The sequence below is a fragment of the Moschus berezovskii genome, chromosome 3 (genome assembly GCF_049115385.1).
Source record: "Moschus berezovskii isolate FMDL1 chromosome 3, NW_MosBer_1.0, whole genome shotgun sequence".
In the NCBI taxonomy this organism is placed as follows: Eukaryota; Metazoa; Chordata; class Mammalia; order Artiodactyla; family Moschidae; genus Moschus; species Moschus berezovskii.
This window is the reverse complement of record NC_142462.1, coordinates 54,618,793-54,640,108: the sequence shown is the minus strand read 5'-3', so window position 1 is coordinate 54,640,108 and position 21,316 is coordinate 54,618,793. Positions and strand designations below refer to the sequence as shown.

Genomic DNA, 21,316 nt, shown 5'->3' with positions numbered 1-21,316 from the left:
TCTAAAAATACTTCTAAGAATTCTTCATATATCACGTTAGTTATACTTAGAACCAAAAGTAATATCAAATGTTTAAGAAAACAAATTTTAATTTTTCTTCAGGCCTGGTCTGTTGTTCAGTACTAAACATTTTTAATTTCTTCTATTTATTCAATATGGCAGGAGTGCATTTGCTTTCATATTCTATTTATTTCCAAGTAATAAGCATTAAACCAAGTGTTAGAAAACAAAGCTCAACATATAATTTATATCCAGTTCTGGTCAACTTTTGGAAGTCATGGGTCACATTTTATCACCATATCTTATGACTATTTTAACTTGTTAATTGATGCTATGTATACTTAACATCACTGGAACCTTAAAACTGTTTAAAAAGTAAACAACCTCCTCATCGAAGTTAATTGTTAAATATTGTGCTTACTGTTTAAAATAATTTTCTGGCCTCTTGCAATAGTGAGAAAACAAAGGGAAAAGATTCCGAGTCATGTCAAAGTGCAGCTGAGCAGCTCCTCCTTCATTGAAGTGATTGGCAAGAATTATCTGAAAAAAAGGACAATTCATATAGGAATTGCCTTTATCATCACATCCCAAAATACAGTCTGCTCTTACTTACTTCTTGGTAGATGTATATGTCCAGCTTCTCTACAAGCATTTGCCAGAAAACTTTAAATAGGGAGAAGCAAAGCTGCTGCTCTAATTGAAGTAAACGGTCTCGTAAAGTAAGCAGTAAGGGGCAAGCTGAACTGGACAGGGACATCACCGCCTGTTCAGACTGCGATGGCAAGGACAACCACCTGGAAAAAGCAGAAACAGCACTGTCTGCAGCATATTAATTTTTATTATGAAATTTTTCATCATTCTGTATGTTAATGATTTTTTAATTATTTTAAATCTGGGGAAGTACACTGTCCTGGGGCATTCTGGATAAGAAAAAGTGTACAGCCCAACATTAACAGTGCTCTCAGAAAATAAATGTACTTGTTTGTTTATGTTATTTTATTTTTGGCCATGCCTCACAGCTTGCAGGATCTTAGTTCCCTGACCAGGGACTGAACCCAAGCCTCAGCAGTGAAAGCCCCAAGTCCTAACCACTGGACGGCCAGGGAGTTCCCTGTACCTATGTTTATACTTTTTGCTTCCCTTGTGGTTCAGCTGGTAAAGAATCCACCTGCAATGCAGGAGACCCTGGTTCAATTCCTGTGGTCAGCAAGATCCACTGGAGAAGGGATAGGCTACTCACTCCAGTATTCTTGGGCTTCCTGGTGGCTCAGCTTGGAAAGAATCTTCCTGCAATGCGGGAGACCTGGATCTGATCCCTGGGCTGGGAAGATCCCTTAGAGAAGGGAAAGGCTACCCGCTCCAATATTCTGGCCTGGAGAATTCCATGGACTATACAGCAAAGAGTAGATACAACTGAGCAACTTTCACTTTCTTTCATGTTTATACTTGAGTTCTCAATGAAATACTCTTAAGGAGGGTGATGAAATTTGTAAACCTCCAACTTTAATATGACTTACTGATATAAAGCAGTTAAAATGTAAAATGCATTAACATTTAAGACATCAGCTAATTTTACCTGTTAATTTTCAGCAAAACAACAGGGACTATTAACACTTCTAAACTGATAAGTCCTCTGGGTGACACGGCTGTGCTAGGACAGACACTGCCTGTGCTCAAGGAAGCCACCGTCTGGGGGAGGTAACAGACATCACAAGGAATCGCTGACAGCGACTACACTACAGTGCAGGCATGCGCAGGTACCACAGCAAACACCCTGCTTTGTCAGTGGGTGACAGGCTAGGCCATTTAACCCTGTATCAGACACCAGCTCTCGGGATTTACAGCCACATATGAAGGTTAAGTTATTATCCTTTTATTCTGATTAAGAATGTCAAAACATATTTTAGAAAGATTTCCATCAAAAACGGTTAAAAGTTGGGAGTGCAAAAGGCCAAACTCCGTGCTATGTATAGACACTTTGGAAATCTGACTGCATGTTATCTGTTAACTTTTATAAACTGGAGTTGAGAGTTGACTTATAAGAAAATACAGAGGACTTACCTCTCTTTTTTATACAGTTTTGCAGCATCTTTAACTTCTCTAAAAACATGGTCTACTTGCCGGGTCAGCATGTCATGCTTTAAACGCTCTAACAGGTTGATCATGTCATCAAAGACAGAGCTTTCCATAGAGGCTAGCTGTCCGAGCTGCAGTTTACTTAGAGTGTTATTCTCTGCAAAGACTTCCAATGCTGCCTGTTGAAGTTGTAAGAAGAACTGAAAGCAAAAATATGTTAACATGTTTAAGATACTGTTTAACAGCTTGAGATCTAACTCATATATCATATAATTCATTCATTTAAAGTATACAGTCTCTTGGTTAAGACTCTGCACTTCCACTGCAGGGGGCACGGATTTGATCTCCATAAGATAACACATTCTGCACAGTGTGACCAAAAAATAAATATACAGTTCAGTGGCGTTTCACACATTCAGAGTTGTGCATCTATCAGCAGTTTTACAATGTTTTTTACTACCCTAGAAAGAAATCCCACATTCTGCCATTATTTCCCAATGTCCTCCTCATCCCCAACTCCCACCCCTAGGCAACCACTCATCTTCTGTCTCTAGATCTGCCTGTTCTGGACATTTCATACAAATGGACTCATATAAGCTATGATTCTTTATAACTAGCTTCTTTCAGTTGGTATAATGTTTCAAGGTTCAACCATGTTGTAATATGTATCAGTATGTCATTCATTTTTGTGGCCAAATGATATTCTATTTATCCATTCATTAGTTGACATTTGGGCTTGTTTCCACTTTTTGTCTTTTATGAATAATATTTCTATGATCATTTGTGTACAAGTTTCTGTGCAGATACACGTTTTCATTTCTCTTGGATATATACCAAGGAGTAGAACTGCAGGATCATATAGTAATTCTATATTTAACCTTTTGAGGAATTACCAGATTTTCCAAAAAATAGTTTTGGAAAGCAACTCTTCCATTTTACATTCCTATTGGTTGTGTATGAGGGTACAAATTTCCCCACGCTGTGCTTATAAATGATACTATATTATTATTATGGCCATTCTAGTTTATATGTAGTGGTATCCCATTGTGGTTTTGATGGACAGGGAGGCCTGGCGTGCTGTGATTCATGGGGTCGCAAAGAGTCGGACACGACTGAGCGACTGAACTGAACTGAACTGAATGGGTAATCTCATTTTTTCGAGACACAGATTGAGAGCTGTGGTAAACCTAACAGATACATGAGTTAAAAGAATTAAAATATAATTTTTTTACAGTGCTATTTTAAGTAATTAATACTCTTCCTTCTGCCTTATAGGAAAATAACACTGCGGATAATTAGTAAAACATTAAAAACCAAAAACCTAAATGTCTATTAGTAGGGGACTGGGCATGGCTACTAGGGATTGTTCAGAGATGACATGTGAGAGCCCACCTTGGCATTTCTGCTGAAGCTGTCAGGGTAGTAGCACTGTCCTTTTGAGATTGTTCATGGGCCGTGGGAGCCTAAAGCCACCTCTGGCCACATTTACCAGAGCCTGCCTATGAGTGAAGCCAGAAATGAACAACTTTAGAGCAGCCATGCCTAATCCTTCCAGTTACACAAACAAGTTCTTCACCTCACCCAAATCAGGCCAGCATTAATCTGGGTTTCTGCCACCTATGACTGAAAAACTCCTAATTCTGCATGGGCTGGATATGTCAGGCTTGGCACAATCTGGCAATGGTCAGACAGCTGTTAGCAGAGAATCTAATGAATGGAAGTCGAACTCTGTTTATTCTTCCTGTTTTCGGGTAATTCAAGGGCTTACATGATTTTTATTTAGAGTATTCACAAGCTGAAGGACTATGCATGTGGTTAAATGATATCTGATGTTAAACAGAATTTGTACCATAATAACATACCAGACACAAAATTCATTCATGATTTGACGAGTCAACTCTAAAATTTGATTATTTCTCTGCTGACAGAAGGAACCAGTTAATTCAGTATCAGATTATTAATTTTCTAAGGACAGGGATGATGGCCAGTTCATCTCCATTAACTGACTACACTGAGTAAAGTAGTTAATGATGTTCCACAAATATTTCATTGAAGCTAAAAATGTGCCCCTGAATGAGTCTCTTATTAAAAGCATTGGCACAAGAAGCAAGAATGACTGTTTTATGAAAAAGCTAAGCAGAAAATGGAGCACTGTGGGGGTTGGTGGGGGTGAGTGAATAAAGCACCTACTAAAATTAGGAACATGACATATAAAAGTACATAATGAATGAATGTATTCTGATTAGGTGACTTTATAAAGACAAGTGCATTGATCATTACATTCCACTAATATTCATTTTGTGAAATAATTATTTTCCTTGCTCAGCAGAATGATATTTCAGTTAACATTTCTGTAAAAATGTCTTTAAATAATTACTAAGTCCCAGCCAAAAGGCCCAGATTAAAATAAATTAGGATTGTGTTTATCAGGTATTTATCTTGTTTACATCTATTATTAGTATATTTGTTTCCTGTTTTTTGGCTGATTATCCTGGATTTAAGATAAAGACTTTCATTTTGTTTTTCTCTCACAGTAAAGGAATACATTTTTTTCTATATGATGTGCTGTTCCGTTCCATTCCATCGCTCAGTCGTGTCCGACTCTATGCGACCCCGTGGACTGTGGCCTACCAGGCTTCTCCGTCCACGGGATTCTCCAGGCAAGAATAATGGAGTGGGTTACCGTTTCCTTCTCCAGGGGATCTTCCCGACCCAGGGATCGAACCCGGGTCTCCCGCATTGGAGGCAGATGCTTTAACCTCTGAGCCACCAGGGAAGCCCATACGATGTGCTAGCAGTATAGTAATATTTTGTTATAAATTCATAGCATATTGGGTACTTCCTCGATGGTCCAGTGGTTGAGACGCCATACTTCCAATGCAGGGGGTGTAGGGTCAATCCCTGGTCGAGGAACTAGGATCCCCACATACCACGCCGCTTTTTTAAAAAGGGATTCTTATCTTTTAGAGATACATATGGAAATATTTACCATGAAATATATCTGAGATCTACTTCAAAATAATTCTGCATAAGGGGTGGAAGAAAGGCTTAAATGAAACAAAATTGGTACTAGAAGATGGGTGATAGGCATATGGGAGTTCATTTTACCATTTTATTTACTCTTGAGTAAGTTTCAAAAAAACAAAATATTAAACTATCTTAATGTATGAAATATTTAGGTTAAAAATGTTTCTATTTTTATGACTTCATAATTTGTCATGTTTGAAGGCACTTAATAGGGACTTTCCTGGTGGCTCAGACAGTAAAGAATCCACTTACGATGCAGTAGACCCGGGTTTGATCCCCAGGTCAGGAAGATCCCCTGGAGAAGGGAATGGCAATCCACTCCAGTATTCTTGCCTAGAGAATTCCATGGATAGAGGAGCCTGGTGGGCTACAGTCCACAGGGTCACAAAGAGTCGGACATGACTGAGTGACTAACACTTTCACTTTTCAAGAGGATCAAATGTTATTCTTTTATTTTCCTTAAAGTTCTGAGTTTTATTGATTTTGACGTCATGATACAATCTTAGCTTTTTCTCAGATGGCAATTACCATTCAATATATTTCCCAAGTTTAAAATCTACAGAGGAAAGATTTACTTTATAAACTACAATTTCATGAAAGGATGGCTTTCTTTTCCAATGATTAAAATATCAGGATGATTTAACTATATGAGACTTAGATGAGAAAAATATGTACTGTAATCATAACTCCTAAGTTTGGCCCAGTTTTGAGTCTGTCTAACGTGTGTTATTTCTGCTTGCTACAGATTCAACATTTCAAAAGGTAAAACTGTTCAAATTACTAATATATTACTTAATATAAAAGATTAACTTACAACATTGTCAGCCCAGTCTGCTAGCACTGCTGAGATATAGTTCACGGCATTAAGAATTGCACAGTACCGAAAGCCAAGGGAAGCTCTAGTCTCTTCTTTCATCACCTGAGTTAATCGTATCCTAAAATCATCTACTAAGTCCTTCTGTAACTCCAGGAACTGCAACTTTCTGGAAGCTGTGGGAAGATTTTTATACCTGTCTGTGGAGAAAATTAAGAAAACATATGAAGGTTTATGGGTTTCCCAGGTGGCACTAGTGGTGAAGAACTCGCCTGCAATGCAGGAGATGTAAGAGACACGGGTTCAATCCCTGTGTTGGGAAGATCCCCTTGAGAAGGGCATAGAAACCCACTCCAGCTTGCCTAGAGAATTTCAAGGACAGAGGAGCCTGGCCGGCTACAGTCCATAGGGTTGCAAAGAGCTGGACATGATTGAAGCAACTTGGCACACACAGCACATGAAAGTTTATGGTATAGGGTTTTCCTATTGGCTGGCTTTGGTGCCTTTGTCAAAAATCAACCAACCATTCAAGTATGGATCCATTTCTAAACTCCCTAAGGATGTGTGTTTCACAAGTACTGGTATTTGTCAAAACTCATTGATCTATATACTGATGATCTATGCATTTCACTGTATAGAAGTTATGCCTTATATAACACAATGTTGTAAATCAACTGTGCTTCAGTTTAAAAAGTTATGCCTCAATTTTTTTAAAAGGCATATGAGAAAATCATATACAAAAATTATTCCACTTCTTCAACAAATGACCTTTTTTAAAAAAGGAAGGAGGAACTAGGATAAGTTAAAAGAAACACGTAAAGATTTATAGGTGAAAAGATGTCTAAAATGCGCTTTACTTCAGGAAAAAAAAATCTGTATTTGGAGGGGGGGTGAAATACATAATAGAAAAGTGATAGTTTTAAACCTTGGGAACAGATAACCTGAGGGTTTGTTATGCTGCTTTTATATATATATGAGAAATTTTCCATAATAAAAGATTTTTTAATCAGTTTTGCTAAATATTTTTGTATTTTAGTGTTTTGCATATTTTTCTTAAAGAATACAGAATTATTTACTGACTGGGCTAGAATGACACCCCTTCATGTTACCGCACAGGCCAAAGAAATGGACAAGACACAGAAGGACCAGGGCAGTGACAGCTCAGTAGCACCTGGAGAACCAGCTGGTCTGCAGTGCCCCAGGGGCAACATGGACAGGAACAGACCAACCAGAGACACCTGGGCTACCCTCCAGCCAGAACATTCTTGTACCATAGAAGTTCCTGTTACTATTCCGATCTTTGCCTTCTCCAGGGGATCTTCCTGACCGAGGGACTGAACGCAGGTCTCCTGCATTGCAGGCAGACTTTTTACCGTCTGAACCACTAGGGTAGCCCCCATTCTTGTCCTTAAAGTTACTTTATTATTTTACTGTTCTACAAACTCTTGATATATCAAGGTGAAGAAAATAATATTTAAAATTTGGGTCAATCACCATTTACTGAAGATACTTGAAAAGTTGAAAGACAAGGGAATTCAGGTAATAAAATTAAATTCTTATTTGTTTTTATGTAACAATTGAGGAATCTCCCCTCATGTAAACTAATGTTTAAGGTCTTACTTAAATTACAAAAAACAAAAGCTAAAATACTGTGCTAGAGTTTTACCAAAATATAAATTGAATTTGAAGATACTATAATAACCACTATATGGTATTTTCTCAAACTACTTAAAAAGTACCGAGTGAAGAGTCAGTACTTTTATTTACTTTTTAAAATTTTATTGAAGTAGAGTTGATTTACAGTGTTGTGTATAATTTCTGCTATATAGCAAAGGGACTCAGTTATACACATATATATTCTTTTTCATATTCTTTCCCATTATGGTTTCTCACCTAATGGACTCCATCCCTCCACCATTCCCCTTCCCCCTTGATAACCACAAGTCTGTCAAGAGTCAGTACTTCTAAAAAAACAAAGTTATATCTTTAAGACTATACTTGCCAGTTATAACCAAGAGTAGTGTCATAAAAGTTTCTGCACAGTCTGGAACTTTCATCTCATCCACATCAGTGATATCCTTATATTGGGATATCCAGGCAGCTTCTGATGAGAGCATTGAGTCCATTTTTTGAAGAGCAACTGGCACACAAGAAAGATCATGTCAAACGAGTAGTTACAGATTGTAATTCCTAATCTTTCAACTCATAATTTCTTAGAATGATCATTTTTCTTTAAAAAAAAAATAAATCTACACCCTCCTACTAGTTGCATTATATATAACATGCTCTATTTTAAGGTTAAGCGACATCTTTTACCTCTGCCCGCCACACCTACCCAGAATCTTCAAAATATCTTCAAAAAAATCTTCGCTGCCTAGAAAAGCCACATCCAGAATGATTCCATAAGAGCAGAAATACTATATGTAAAATCCATAAGACAGTTAACTCTACTGGCTTAAAATTTTTTTTGATATTTTTATTTATTTGGCTGTGCCAGGTCTTCCTTGCAGCACTCAGTATTGTTTTAGACGTGGCATGCAGCATCTTTAGCTGCAGCAAGCAAACTCTTAGTTGCAGCATGTGGGACCTGGTTCCCTGAGGAACAAACCTAGTCCCCCTTGTACTGGGAGGGCAAGTCTTAGCCACCGGACCACCAGAGAAGTCCCTGGCTTGAATATTCTACCCTAGAAATACATAGACTACAATTCTGGGAAAAACTGAAGCTTGATGGGAAGAAAAGAAGATAATCTCTGAAGGCAACTTGATAAACCTCAACCGAGAAAAATTTAGATGGCTCTAGTTTCTACCCAGAACTGGAGAAGAATAACACCTAAAATTTTGTATACACAATGAGAGATATCTCTCCCCAGCCTACGGCCATATGAGAACTTACATTTTCTCTCCACAGTCAACCATCTCTGAAAACAGGTCTCCTCTGACAGAATATGCATACAATTAGCAAAAGTGCTAGGGTAGCCATGAACGCTGTGTAGTTCTCTTTCAAACAAAAGCACCTCATCCACCAAATGACAGAAGAGACTGTCGTCATAGAGCAGACAAGGAATGTCAGCAGCTAACTTCTCAAGAATCAGCATCATAAGGCCCCGAGAAAATTCAAGCTAAAAAAATATAGAAGCATAAGGTAATGAAAATGACAGCTTATTCATGGACACCCGCCACTCTGAAACTGAAATGCTTTGGACTGAATCTCTTACCCTTGCATTTACCGAAGAGCCCACTTTGTCCAATATTGGCTGAATCTTCTCATCCAGAAACTGAGTGTGGTTCCCAATCCACAGAAGAACCTGAGCCAAGTACCATTCAGGCTAAGGAAGGAGATGAACTGTTTGAATTCTTAAGTCATTCCAACTAGAAAGTTACAGTTAGTTAAATACATAAGAGCACAATTTTGACTGTGAACTTTACAATCATGGAAGGCTTAATAGTCAAATGTTTCCCAATGTACTCCCAATAAATTTCAATAATGTGGCTTAAGTCAACTAATAAATTTACAGTACCATAAATATTTAAAACCTAGCACTTTAGAAATATGTAAAATATAAGTATCACAAAGAATGATGACCTTTATATAAATTTTTTTGGAAATAACTTTCCAAAATAATTTTTAAACATGACTTTCTTCTGTTTTTTCTTTTTTACAAAAGCTAAATTAAGAAAAATTCGGCTGGTCTGCATTACAAAAAATATAAAGACTTAAAGCAGGTGTAATTATAGAAAAGTAATGTAAGTGTGCAGTTTTTTAAATTGTCACTAGAGATGATTCTATAAACCTTCTAAGTTTTGTTGGACAGGAACTCTATAACATTTTCTGAAAGGTAAAACCCTATTGTGTGCTAGATGCTGGGAATACAGAAATGAAAAAGGGGCAGTTAATCTCAGGGCCTGCATAGTTCAGGCTTCGTGTCAAAGTACTAGGACCTCTGGAACTACAATTTAAAAAGCAACCAACAGAACTAACAATTTTCTTACCTCAAATCATTACTGCCTCTCTACATAATTGGTTCTACTCTTCTTTCCACCAACACCCCATCCAAGAGAGGGAGACCCACGAAGTACAAAAGAACAAGCTGAATTTGAGAACCAGAAATTCATTGTCATTCCACTCTTCCCTACATAGATAAAACTGCCTATCCCTTGATTCCTTTACAATTCTATAAAGCCTATAAACTCATTTATATGTGACATGTACAATGCCTGGTGTAATCAGGCATTTAAAATCATTTCATTCAAAACACTTACTGTAGGACCCCTCTGCTACTTGCACCACATCACATGTAGGAAGACTTCAAAGATAAACAGTATCCATCCACCCCCTAGCAACTCCCAAGGTTATAATTCTCAACACATTCAATCAAATTTCACTGAAAACAGTTGTCTGTGATTTTCAGAGCAGATTAAAGAAAAAGTCTCAACAGGATGTCCAATACACATGGGTGTGGTCCCTCAACTAAAATGCTGGTGATAATTTCCTCAAAGTCATTCCTGTCACTTATCCCCATACTCTCTCATGCATAGCTACAAATCATTTTATATTTTTTAAGTTATTATTCTTATTTATATTTATTTTTTGGCTGTGCTGCATAGCACATGGGATCTTTGTTCCCTGACCAAAGATCAAACCCACGCCCCCTTTGGTGGAAGCACAGAGTCTTAACCACTGGACCACCAGGGAAGTCCCACTACAAATCACTTACACATCAGCACTTCCATTCAAAAGCTACTATCTTTTAACTCTCACTTCTCTTTCTGATGTATTTATAAACCTGAAGGAGCAGTGTGCACAGTGGAACACATGTGGATCCAGTTGGAAAAAAGTGCCACAGCAAATGCTACAGCACACCCCAGAAGAAACTTGAGGAAGTGGCCAGATGGTGTGTTAATGCATGCACTGATTCTCAATGACATATCAACACAAGTCCCAAGTTACATCTGTAAAGGGCAGTGACAAAACTCGAATTCAGCTCTTTAGAGAAAAAACAGAAATGTGGATAGAATCAGAATTTAACTTAAGCCAGCAAAAGGACAGACATCCTTAGTATTTTCTATTAATTAAAACCAGGGCAAGAAGCAGCAAAGCACACCTTGCTTATAACATTAGTCTGGCGGTTCCCTCTGAAGTGATACCTGAACCTCTTCTGAAGGGGAGTCAGCATAATCTGGATGGGCAGGATCACAGAAGGGGATGCGGGAAGAGAGTATTTTTCTGGAAGCTGTTTTGGCTCAGTAAATAATTCATCTCTGACATAGTAAAGTCAAGGAAAAAGAAAAGCACATATGTACAGATATAGGTATGTATACACACAGAACATTTTTCTAGCAGATATATATGATACTGAGTAAAATTATAACAGATAATATGTAATCTCACTTAAAATTACATATGACTTAAGTAAAAAGTCCACGTGAAATGTTATTAGAATTAATCTTTCCTAAGATAAAGGATAATAAGTAAGGAAACACATTCAATTAATCATTTTATTAATTAACACTAAGTTACTAAGGCTTCCTTCCAATTTTGCCCAGTTTTTTGATTGTCCCAAGAGACCTAGGAGATGCAAACTTGGGTCAATCGTGTACTTAGGAACTCCTCACAGCCCTTCCACCCACATGTAGTTTATTTGGAAGGAAAACAGCACCCCCCACTACATAAGCATACCCAGGTAAGTCCAAATCTAGTACTCCTCCCATTTTGCTTCTTGGCCACTTTCAGAAAGCTTTCCTTTCTGGTCACTCTAGAATAAAGAAATTTTAGTAAGTTTTAACCCCCAAAAGATACGAGGTTTGTAGTTTCAGAAGCTGACAGAACAGTGTTTCCAGGTTACTGTATATCTCAGGGGCGCTGGCTGGTCGACTTATGCCAACAGTTTGAGACTGAGGGGGTGCGATGAATGGCCAGTGAAGCTGTGCCAAAATTTCCTCAAAATCACTGTAACAGAAAAGTGACAGACGTATTGCTATGAAACACAATGAACATCAAATAGCCATCTGAAAGCAATTGCCACGAAATATGGATAAATTCCTTGCCTTGTAAGCTTGTCCTTGAGAATTTTATGCCAGAATTTAACTGTGGCTCTCATGAAACCAAGAAGATGAGTACAGGATGATTCCTGAAGCTTGATGTCAAGTTCTGCCATAGACACTAGAGTAGAGGCTGCCTCTGGGACATTATTGGTCATCAGATATTGCTGAATGTTATCACTGAAAGAGAAGGCATAGCGAAGTTGAAAGACACTTTGTTCAGAATAATATCAAATGAGGAAAACTGCTGCTTCCTCCTGCTTTACATAAAGCTACAACCAAAAGAAGGAAGCACCAACTTAAAGTGTTTTGTTTTATTTTTAACTTGATACCCTAGTCTTTAGGAGCCTGGAATCCTCAGCATCCTCCTAAGAGCAGTGGGCTGTGTTCAGGACATCTCCCTCCACCTTTGCCTGCCCAGCTCTCCCAATAGGACAGACTTTTCCTGTCACATTCCATCAGGCACCCCTCATTTCTAAGAAATCTGTCTTTTACAGAATCTTAATCCAAGGGGAGAATGTGGGTGGCATCTGGTAAGTCAAATATGCTCGTCTTCAATCTGTATCTACTTTGCCCAGCTGAACTTGACTGTAGGGAACTTAGGGAGGTGGCACCTCAGAGTCAAGTCCTTTCAAGTTACTGCCAAGCTGCACATAAAATTTAAGGCAAGCTCTACAGCGAGGATTTGGTTTTGGTTTGGTTTGGTTCCGTCGCTCAGTCGTGTCCGACTCTTTGCGACCCCATGGACTGCAGCCTAACCAGGCTTCTCCATCCATGGGATTCTCCAGGCAAGAATACTGGAGTGGGTTAGCAAAGTCAAATTCCTAGAAAGGCCTGACAGGCAAAGTAAATTAAGAAAAGCAAAGTGGGGCCAAGTAAAAAGCACATACCCTGCCCTAAGGCTCTAGCCTAGGGCTGTCACACTGGAATGTAGTTCTAATGTGGCCAAATCTTCAAACATTTTCAGGAGAATCAGAAATCAAGATTTCCGTGTAAAATCAAACTATTAATCAAATTCTTTAAAACAAGCCAAATACAACATGTTTTCAGGACTAATTCAGCATATGACTACCATTTTGCACACTGGCTCAAAGAACAGTTGAAAATGAAATGCTTCTTTTCATAAAAATCACATTCCATATCTTAAGCCAGAATAAGGAACACAAGTTAACCTTCTCAATAGTTCATCTCTGTTCAGAGGTCATCAGGAAACTGGAAGTTAAGTGCTCTCTCTCTAGGCAGCCTGTGTGCATTCTACGAAGGCTTGGCTGAGGAGCTGGAAGGTGACTATGAGCTGGGTTCCTGCAGTGCATCAGTTCCACCGCTGGGCGGGCACAGCGCCCTCTGTGGGAACAGGCGTGTGTCGCCAGCACCCTGCCCGGCTCCACTAGGCGTTAGCCCTTCCTACACGCCTGTGTTTTCCACACACTGGCACTGCTTCAGGCAGCAGCTCACATTTGTATTGTTCTATATTTTTGACAGCACTTTGGCCTCCCCCTACTCTCATTCTCTCATTTTTCTTTCTTCCCCTTTTCTAATCATTCTTATTAAGTTTCCTAACAGATTTTGTCTTTTATAGCTATTTTCATAACTGAAATTATGAAACCAAAACATCTGCCAATGTAAGCAGAAATGCTCATTCAGCTTGTTTGAAAGGCAATACCAGACATAATCAATCAATGATATGTATTCAATTCAAAAAGAAGCACAATAGACCCTTAAACAACATGGGTTTGAACTGTAGGAGTCTGCTTATAGAAGTCTGGGCTTCCCTTGTGGTTCAGCTGGTAAAGAATCCGCCTGAAATGAGAAACCTGGGTTTGATCCCTGAGTTGGGAAGATCCCCTGGAGAAGGGAAAGGCTACCCACTCCATTTGGCCTAGAGAATTCCATGGACTGTATAGTTCATGGGGTCACAAAGAGTCGGACACGACTGAGCAACTTTCAGTTTCTTTCACTTTCAGTCTGCTTATAAGATGTATGCAGACTTGCCATTGGAGGAGCTCTGGTGCTCCTAACCTCTGCTTTGTTCAAGGGTTTACTGTCTTTTTTTTTTTCCCTATTCAAAAGTAGGAGGGCTTCTTATTTCATATAATAACATACTATGTAGCTCTTCTTAGGTGATATCCACTAAAAAAAAAAAAAAAATCGAATCATAGATAAAGCAATCCATTTCATTAAGTGACCACCTCTAAAAGGTAAAAAGAGTAATATTACTACTCTGATGAGCTGTTTTATTAATATGGCATTATAATCTTCATCGTGTGTGCACAGTACAACTATGGGACTTGAATTTTTTACTTGGATTCCTTTCTTTTAAATGCAAATTAAGCCCCCTGAAAAGTTTATGTTCATTCACAATAAAGGAATCATTATCATAATGCTATTTTCATAACAACTGGTAAAATCACATTATTATAATCTTTAATTAATTATTTAATGGCATCCATGTACTCTCTAAGACAGAGCCTCAAAAGAAAATAATAATTATGAGAACAAAGAGGCTTATTTTACCTTAGTTCTTCAATTTGTGAGATCCATTTAAGGTAAGCAAGATGCCGTTCAATCTCTTCAATTTGATTAATCATAGCTCCAAGATCTTCCATCCAGGGCTGTGCAGTCAGCAAATGGCTGTTAATGGAACTGAAGAGATGGGTTTCTTGCTCCAGAAATTGATTAAGAAATTGTTTTGATTCTTCTGCATTTTTTAAGGCACTGTGAATTCTTTTAGGGATTTCTGATGAAACTGTAAGTACCTGACCATACCAAAAGTAAAAACAATAAAAAACAGCAACAATCAGGTAAGAGTCTCAAAACCTTCTTTGTTACCTTCAAAATGCATGTTTGTTCTAAATAGAAATAAAATTTGTCATTTAAAAGCTTCAAAAGAAAGGTTGGATTTCTGCATCCTGTACTACCCAAGCTTCAAAATAAAATGCTAATGTGGAGGTGTGTAGGGAGGGCCCTGGTAAACAGTATATATCTTTGGGTCTATTGTCACAGAGCACTTTCAGAGGGTCCAGTGAAAGAACATTTACCTGCTTTACCCACTAAAGATTTTCCTCCAAAAACAAATGAGACTGTGATTATAAAATTCTGGGTTTCTGTATTTTGCAAAAGTTCCCCAGGTGATTCTGATTTAAGCCCAGGTTAAGAAAGAACCATTGACTTGCTTGGTAAGATGATATCCAGGTAATGCCTTTAGAAATGGTTATTTTATTAAATGGATATTTCTTATAGTAGACAGAAACACATACAAATATCAGGCATCAGTACAATATGATAAGAATATATTAGAGGAATTCCAATTTAGTCAACACTGATGAGACACTTATTCTACACCAGGCACTGTGCTAGGGACTGATAGATAAATCAGACACAGCATCTGCCCTTAATCTCAGTTATTATGAAAGAAAGATGCAGGCACATCTTCAATAGTGGGATTAGTGCAATAAAAGAGATGGCAGGTATAATGGTGTACTAAGGTGGTGTTTCCCAAACTTGAATGTGCATAAGAATCACCTAGAGATATAGTTATAGTGCAAATTCAGATGCAACAGGTCTGAAGTAGGGACCGAAATTCTGCATTTCTTACGGGGTTCCAGGCAATTGTACTTGCATGGCTCATGCACAGACCTTTGCAGGCTTGGTGGAAATTTTTAGGAAAGTTTGGAAGGCAAGGGCATTTCAGGCAAAAGAAACAGCTCAGTCATGATCAGAGAATAGCAAAATGGGGAGGAGGGCACAGAATCCAGTTCAAAGAAATGCAGACAGATCAGACAAAATAGGTAGGGGGCATCTTGAGCATTACAAGAATGCCTGGCTTTTTCCAGTAAGCAACAGGACGCCATGACGAGTTTTTAATAAAGGAATAATTCAGTGGGATTTATGATTTAATATAACCATGTTTATTTTCATATTATTTATGATAAAAACTGGGAATAGCAAAGAGATCAACCAATAAGGGGCTGATTAATAAATTATGTACAGCCATATTTGAATACCATAAAACCATTAAAAGAGATCTATATGTATTGATATATTAGTTGTACTTACATTACATTATAATGTGTATTGGAAAGGAAATGGCAACCCACTGCATGATTCTTGCCTGGGAAATTCAATGGGCAGAGGAGCCTGGCAGACTATACACAGTCCTTGAGGTCAAAGATTCAGAGACAACTGAGCACACAACACATAATGAGTATACTACTGATGTTGTTTCAATGAGTTTTAATACTTGCCTGTTCTTCTAACTGCATCTTACTTTCTGTCATCTGTTCTATGAGTTTATCAAGTTTCTTTAAAGATTTAAGGTCATTTCCGACTTCCTTTTCTATAAACGCCGACACACAGGAAGGGAGATCACCATTATCTGTACCTTCACAGACTTGTTCATTTTCAACAAGAGCTGCAATATTTATGTCACCTAAAATGAAAAGAATAACAATTATTTAACACCACTAACTACTATAGAGTTAAAGGAAATGCAAATGATATATAAGGCAACATGTCTACTTTCAGAAGTTAATAAACACTATATATGGCATTTTGTTTATATACAGTATTTTATGTATATATATATATATATGTTCACAAAAATACTCGAATATAGTGCATATAAATGAATATGAATATATGTATATATATATACTATATCTTATATATTTATATATACAATCAGCCCTCCATATCCATGGATTCAACCAACTGCATATAAAAAAAATAGTCAAAAAATCCAGAAAGTTCCAAAAATCAAGATAAATTTGCCATGTTCCAATAATTATTTACATAGCATTGACATTGTATTAATATGTACACTATTATTATTAGCATTAGGTATTATAATAAGTAACCTAGAGATGATTTAAGCATACAGAGGATATGTGTAGGCTATATGCAAATACTGTGCCATTTTATATAAAGGATTAGAGCATCCAGGGATTTTAATATATGCAAGGGTTCTGAAAGCAATGCCCCATGGATACCAAGTGATGACTCCATATGTGTATATATATATGTATATATGTTGTTGTTTAGTAGCTAGGTCATGTCCAACTCTTTGTGACCCTGTGGACTGCAGCACATCAGGCTTCCCTGTCCCCCACTATCTCCTAGAGTCTGCTCAAATTCATATCCATTGGGTTGGTGAATCTAACCATCTTATCCTATGTCACCCTCTTCTCCCGCCTTCAATCTTTCCCAGCATCAGAGTCTTTTCCAAAAAATCGGCTCTTCGCATCAGGTGATCAAAGTACTGGAGCTTCAGCTAATTCAGGTTTGATCTCCTTGTATTCCAAAGGACTCTCTAAGAGTCTTCTTCAGTGTCACAAATATTATATATGGGTGTATATATATGTATATAAACATACACATAGACAAATACCCAAATGAATATCTATAAAGCAATTTATTGATCAAGTATACTACAAAATGCTTAAGAGATGAGGCAATTCAGAGTGAAGGAAAAATTACTAAATTCTGTCCTAGTAACCAGAGGCTTCAATAGACGTTGGCATGACAATGCAGTTACAAACACATTAAACGTTTCAAGACAGCTGTATCTTAAGAACCTATTTTGTTACTGGAGAGGAAAGGTCAAATCTGATTCTACTGATGCAGCTTCTATTAAATTAGTAATATATTTTCAAAATCTGTAAAGAACCAGATGGTATAATCTAGAATAACATCAAAGGAGGACTCTGGTTTTAAAATGTTTAAAAAAAAAATGGTATTGAAAGATCTCAAGTATATGAAAAAAATTTGAAAGGGAGACTGGTGAATAAAAACTCCTCCTTATGTAAAAGAGTTTTAAAAGTTTCAAATGCAGTTGTACAAAATTGACCATTTCAGACACAGGGAAGAAAGGAAATATGAGAGAAAACGCAAATTACCAAGAAAAACTCAAAATGGCTAGCACAACCACTAAATTGTAGGATCTGAAGTGAGATTGTTTCCATGGCAAAAAAAAGTCAATGATGTCCTGTATTTTACAAGTCAGTTTTTCACTCTGCAAGACTCTATACCTTCTTCTATTCAGAATATTTAAGGCACAATTAAGCAAGTTACCTTGAATTCTTTGTAGAATGAAGGAAGATTCAAGTATTTCAGCTTTAAAATTCTGATTTTTATTTAAACAAAACACTTAAGAAAACAAATTTCTAGTTAAACAATTCACTTCAAAATAAATTATTTTTTTAAATTTGTGGACCAACAGCACTGCTCTTCTTTTCCAGATGATCTCTAGCTATACCTTTGTGATGGTCTACACTAGGATGGCTTTCTGAACGTGCCCTGAACCTGACAAACCCAAAGGCCCAGAGCAGCTTCTTGGCAAAGAAGGTAGGAGCATCATCACCCACAGCTGATTACCATACCCTTCTCCTCCTCCCACCCCTGTGTGCTAAGATGAACTGTTTCCCTTTGAAGTGTGTTTCCATGTGTAAGCTTCTCCTTTTGGTTCCTTATGGTTTCCCTCTTCCTGCAGAAACTTAGGAAATCCGAAGTTTGGGTCAGACTTTATACTGGTAACACCATCATGTCACTGTGCAGCCATTAAGTTCCCTGATACTAAACACGCTCAACTCTACTGAATCCACAACTTGAATTATTTCATTTACAGGGTTTAATCTCTCTAGATATAAGTTGTACCTAGAAATTAAAAAAACAAAACCCAAGATAATGTAAAAATTTAGAGAAATAGCCATTGAACTCCAGATGAAAATAAATACTATAAAAAAAGGCCCCAGAGAAGGAGAGAATGGACTTCATGGAAACCAAACATTAGAAAAAACCTGAACATACCATGCATTTCTCTACTACAGGTTTGCCTAAAGGATTTGGTCTTCTCTAAAGAAACCATTTATGGTTTGTTAAAAGCTTGATTGTACCAGCACATATTTCATTACAAAGACTATGGCAATTTCTTAAAAAGCAAAACCGTAAAACAAACACGGTATGCACATAAGAGATAAAGCTGAGAAACAATACAGAGCCTCCTGGGGAGCACTCCTGGTTGGACTTCACCTCTGTTATTCCTTGGAGTTAACCTTGTAGAACTGGGCTCTTTACCAAAAATAAAGTGCTTTTCTTTTTTTAAGTATAGTTGCTGAACAGAAAGTTACAGGTGTACAGTATAGTGATTCACAATTTTTAAAGGCTACATTCCATTTATAGTTATAATATATTGGCTATATTCCCCATGTTGTACAATATATCCTCATAGCTTTTAATAAAATTTTTTATTGGAGTATAGTTGATCTACAATGTTGTATTAGTTTCTGCTGTACAGCAAGTGAATCAGTTATACATATATCCACTCTTCCTTATTTTCCCATATAGGTTATTACTGAGTATTGCGTAGAGTTCCCTGCTATACAGTAGGTCCTTTATTAGTTATCTGTTTTATATATAGTAGTGTGTATGTGTCAATCCAAGTCTCCCTCTTCTCCCCGCCGCCACCAACCCCAAGTAACCATAAGTTTGTTTGTTACCTATGTGACTCTACTTCTGTTTTGTAAATAAATTTATTTGTACCATTTTTTTAGATTCCACATATAAGTGATATCATAGGATATTTGTCTTTGCCTGTCTGACTTATTTCACTCAGTGCTTATTTTATAAGTAATAGTTTGTACCTCTAGATACCCTACCCCTATATTGCCTGTCCACACTTACCTCTCCTCATGGGTAACCACTAGTTTGTTCTCTAGATCTGTGAGTCTGCTTCTCAAAAATAAAGTTTTAAAGAAACAACAAAGAAGGGCAAGAGGTTATAATCAGCCTCATTAGAAAACAAGTCACTCTGACAAAATGAAAGAATATCTAAATAAAGATATGCTTAAGTGTAAAATGTAACTATCAGCAATTAACATAATACATACCAGTGTTTAACACTGTGTGTATTCCCCTCCCCCAGCCCATAAAAATTATTTTTCTCCTTTGTTCTATTCAATTTATAAGAATTAAATGCTTTTTCACATGCTATGAGAACCAGTTGCCCACTGGTAGGTAGAAGTAAAACTAATAAAAGTCTATGCCTCAACTTCCCAACTACAAATTCTAACATTTGCCCAGCCTACATTTACAACGTTGTAAATGGGACTAAAATCCATGTTTCCTGACTCTTAACACAATATTCTTACCTTCTTCTCCTTCAGATATGATCAGAATTGGCTGGACTGCATCAAACTTTATTATTACAGGAATCCATATACTATTATGTACAGGAGTCTCAATGCCATGTCTTTTCATTTACCTTACATAAAACATGTAAGTTTATGTGATGTATCTGCAGACACAGAGGCAGGGCTATGGGCAGAGGGAATGTTTTGTGAACTCTAAGCCTGCTGGAGCTTATAGAGTAAATTCTATCTTCACTTTTTACAAAAAAATTATACTCTTTTGATTTAACCATTTAAATGCACCATAGTACATTCTTATTCAAATGACATCATTTAAAATGAACCACTGGTGATTTGTGGGAGTGGGGAGGGAGGTGATAATGTCTCTCCTCAATTTTTTGTAAAGCACACTATTAATTGCAGAGAAATTGACCAAGCCACCAAAGGCGGGACAAAGATAAAACCTATAGCTCAGTGGCATCAACTTCCCAAGCATATGAATGGGGGAAAGGTGGAAAGGGAAGGGCTTGGTCAATTCCAATAGGTGGAAAGTGCTAAGGTGTTTGGAATCTGCTTACTTTTCTCCTTGAGGTTCTTCTTTTGGTCACCATTTTCAGAGCAGCACTAGAAGAACAGGTAAGACAAACACACAGGTAAGACTGACTTGACAGGTGGAACTCACACAGGGCTCTCAGGGGGCATCCAGTGGAGGACAGCTTCTCAACTTCCTGAGAGGCCAGAGTCTGGAGGTTCCCAAAGGGCCACGTCCCTGGGGCCACCACTGTCACATCCCCAGGAGAGCTGGGGTTACCTTGCCTGGCCTCCAGGGGCCCCTCTCCAGAACGATCTGGGTCATGTGACCAGGGATCGCCAGAGCCACCGCATTGGGGCCACCTCCCCCGGGAGGTCTGCCACCTTACCAGAGCAGCAAGGGCCATCTCCCCGGGGTCACGGCAACCGCGTCCCCAGGCCGCCAACTCCACCTCACTGAGACACTCTCCCCTGGAGGTCTGTGCCACCTTACTGGGCCGCCAGTGTCCCCTCCCCGGGTCACCAGGGCTACCTCACCGGAGTGACGGGTGCCTCGCCGATCTCGCCGGCCGGGAGCATCCTGCTTCCGCGCGAGTCGTCTGCTCCTTGCGCAGCCAGCGTGGCCAGTGGACTCTGGCTCCGGCCAGCGATCAGAGCTGAGCCTCGGAGACTGTGGCGCCGGACGCCACGGCGACTTCCTGCACCG

At 38.2% G+C, this 21,316-nt stretch overlaps 2 protein-coding genes across 6 annotated transcripts in view; one reads left to right on the top strand and one right to left on the bottom strand.

Annotated features, from left to right (window-relative positions):
- The window catches only part of EFCAB10 (EF-hand calcium binding domain 10), a 15,394-nt gene extending 13,692 nt beyond the window's left edge, over positions 1-1,702 (top strand). Inside the window, exon 4 of the mRNA XM_088834265.1 lies at positions 1,591-1,702. Coding sequence (XP_088690391.1) covers positions 1,591-1,702 — 112 coding nt within the window. The remainder of the gene's footprint in view (positions 1-1,590) is intronic.
- The window catches only part of RINT1 (RAD50 interactor 1), a 22,006-nt gene extending 690 nt beyond the window's left edge, over positions 1-21,316 (bottom strand). Inside the window, exons 1-14 of one of the 5 annotated variants that reach the window (XM_055420742.2) lie at positions 21,148-21,316; positions 20,658-20,703; positions 16,201-16,385; positions 14,471-14,712; positions 11,963-12,136; positions 11,715-11,864; positions 11,020-11,176; positions 9,133-9,243; positions 8,811-9,036; positions 7,916-8,057; positions 5,918-6,113; positions 2,062-2,276; positions 614-794; positions 422-540 (exon numbers count right to left, since the gene is read on the bottom strand). In XM_055420742.2, coding sequence (XP_055276717.2) covers positions 422-540; positions 614-794; positions 2,062-2,276; positions 5,918-6,113; positions 7,916-8,057; positions 8,811-9,036; positions 9,133-9,243; positions 11,020-11,176; positions 11,715-11,864; positions 11,963-12,136; positions 14,471-14,712; positions 16,201-16,385; positions 20,658-20,703; positions 21,148-21,189 — 2,186 coding nt within the window. In that variant the 5' untranslated portion in view covers positions 21,190-21,316. Of the gene's footprint in view, positions 1-421; positions 541-613; positions 795-2,061; positions 2,277-5,917; positions 6,114-7,915; positions 8,058-8,810; positions 9,037-9,132; positions 9,244-11,019; positions 11,182-11,714; positions 11,865-11,962; positions 12,137-14,470; positions 14,713-16,200; positions 16,386-19,633; positions 19,653-20,100; positions 20,267-20,657; positions 20,704-21,147 lie in introns of those variants that run through there. The other 4 variants (XM_088834253.1, XM_088834258.1, XM_088834261.1 and 1 more) reach the window with 4 other exon arrangements.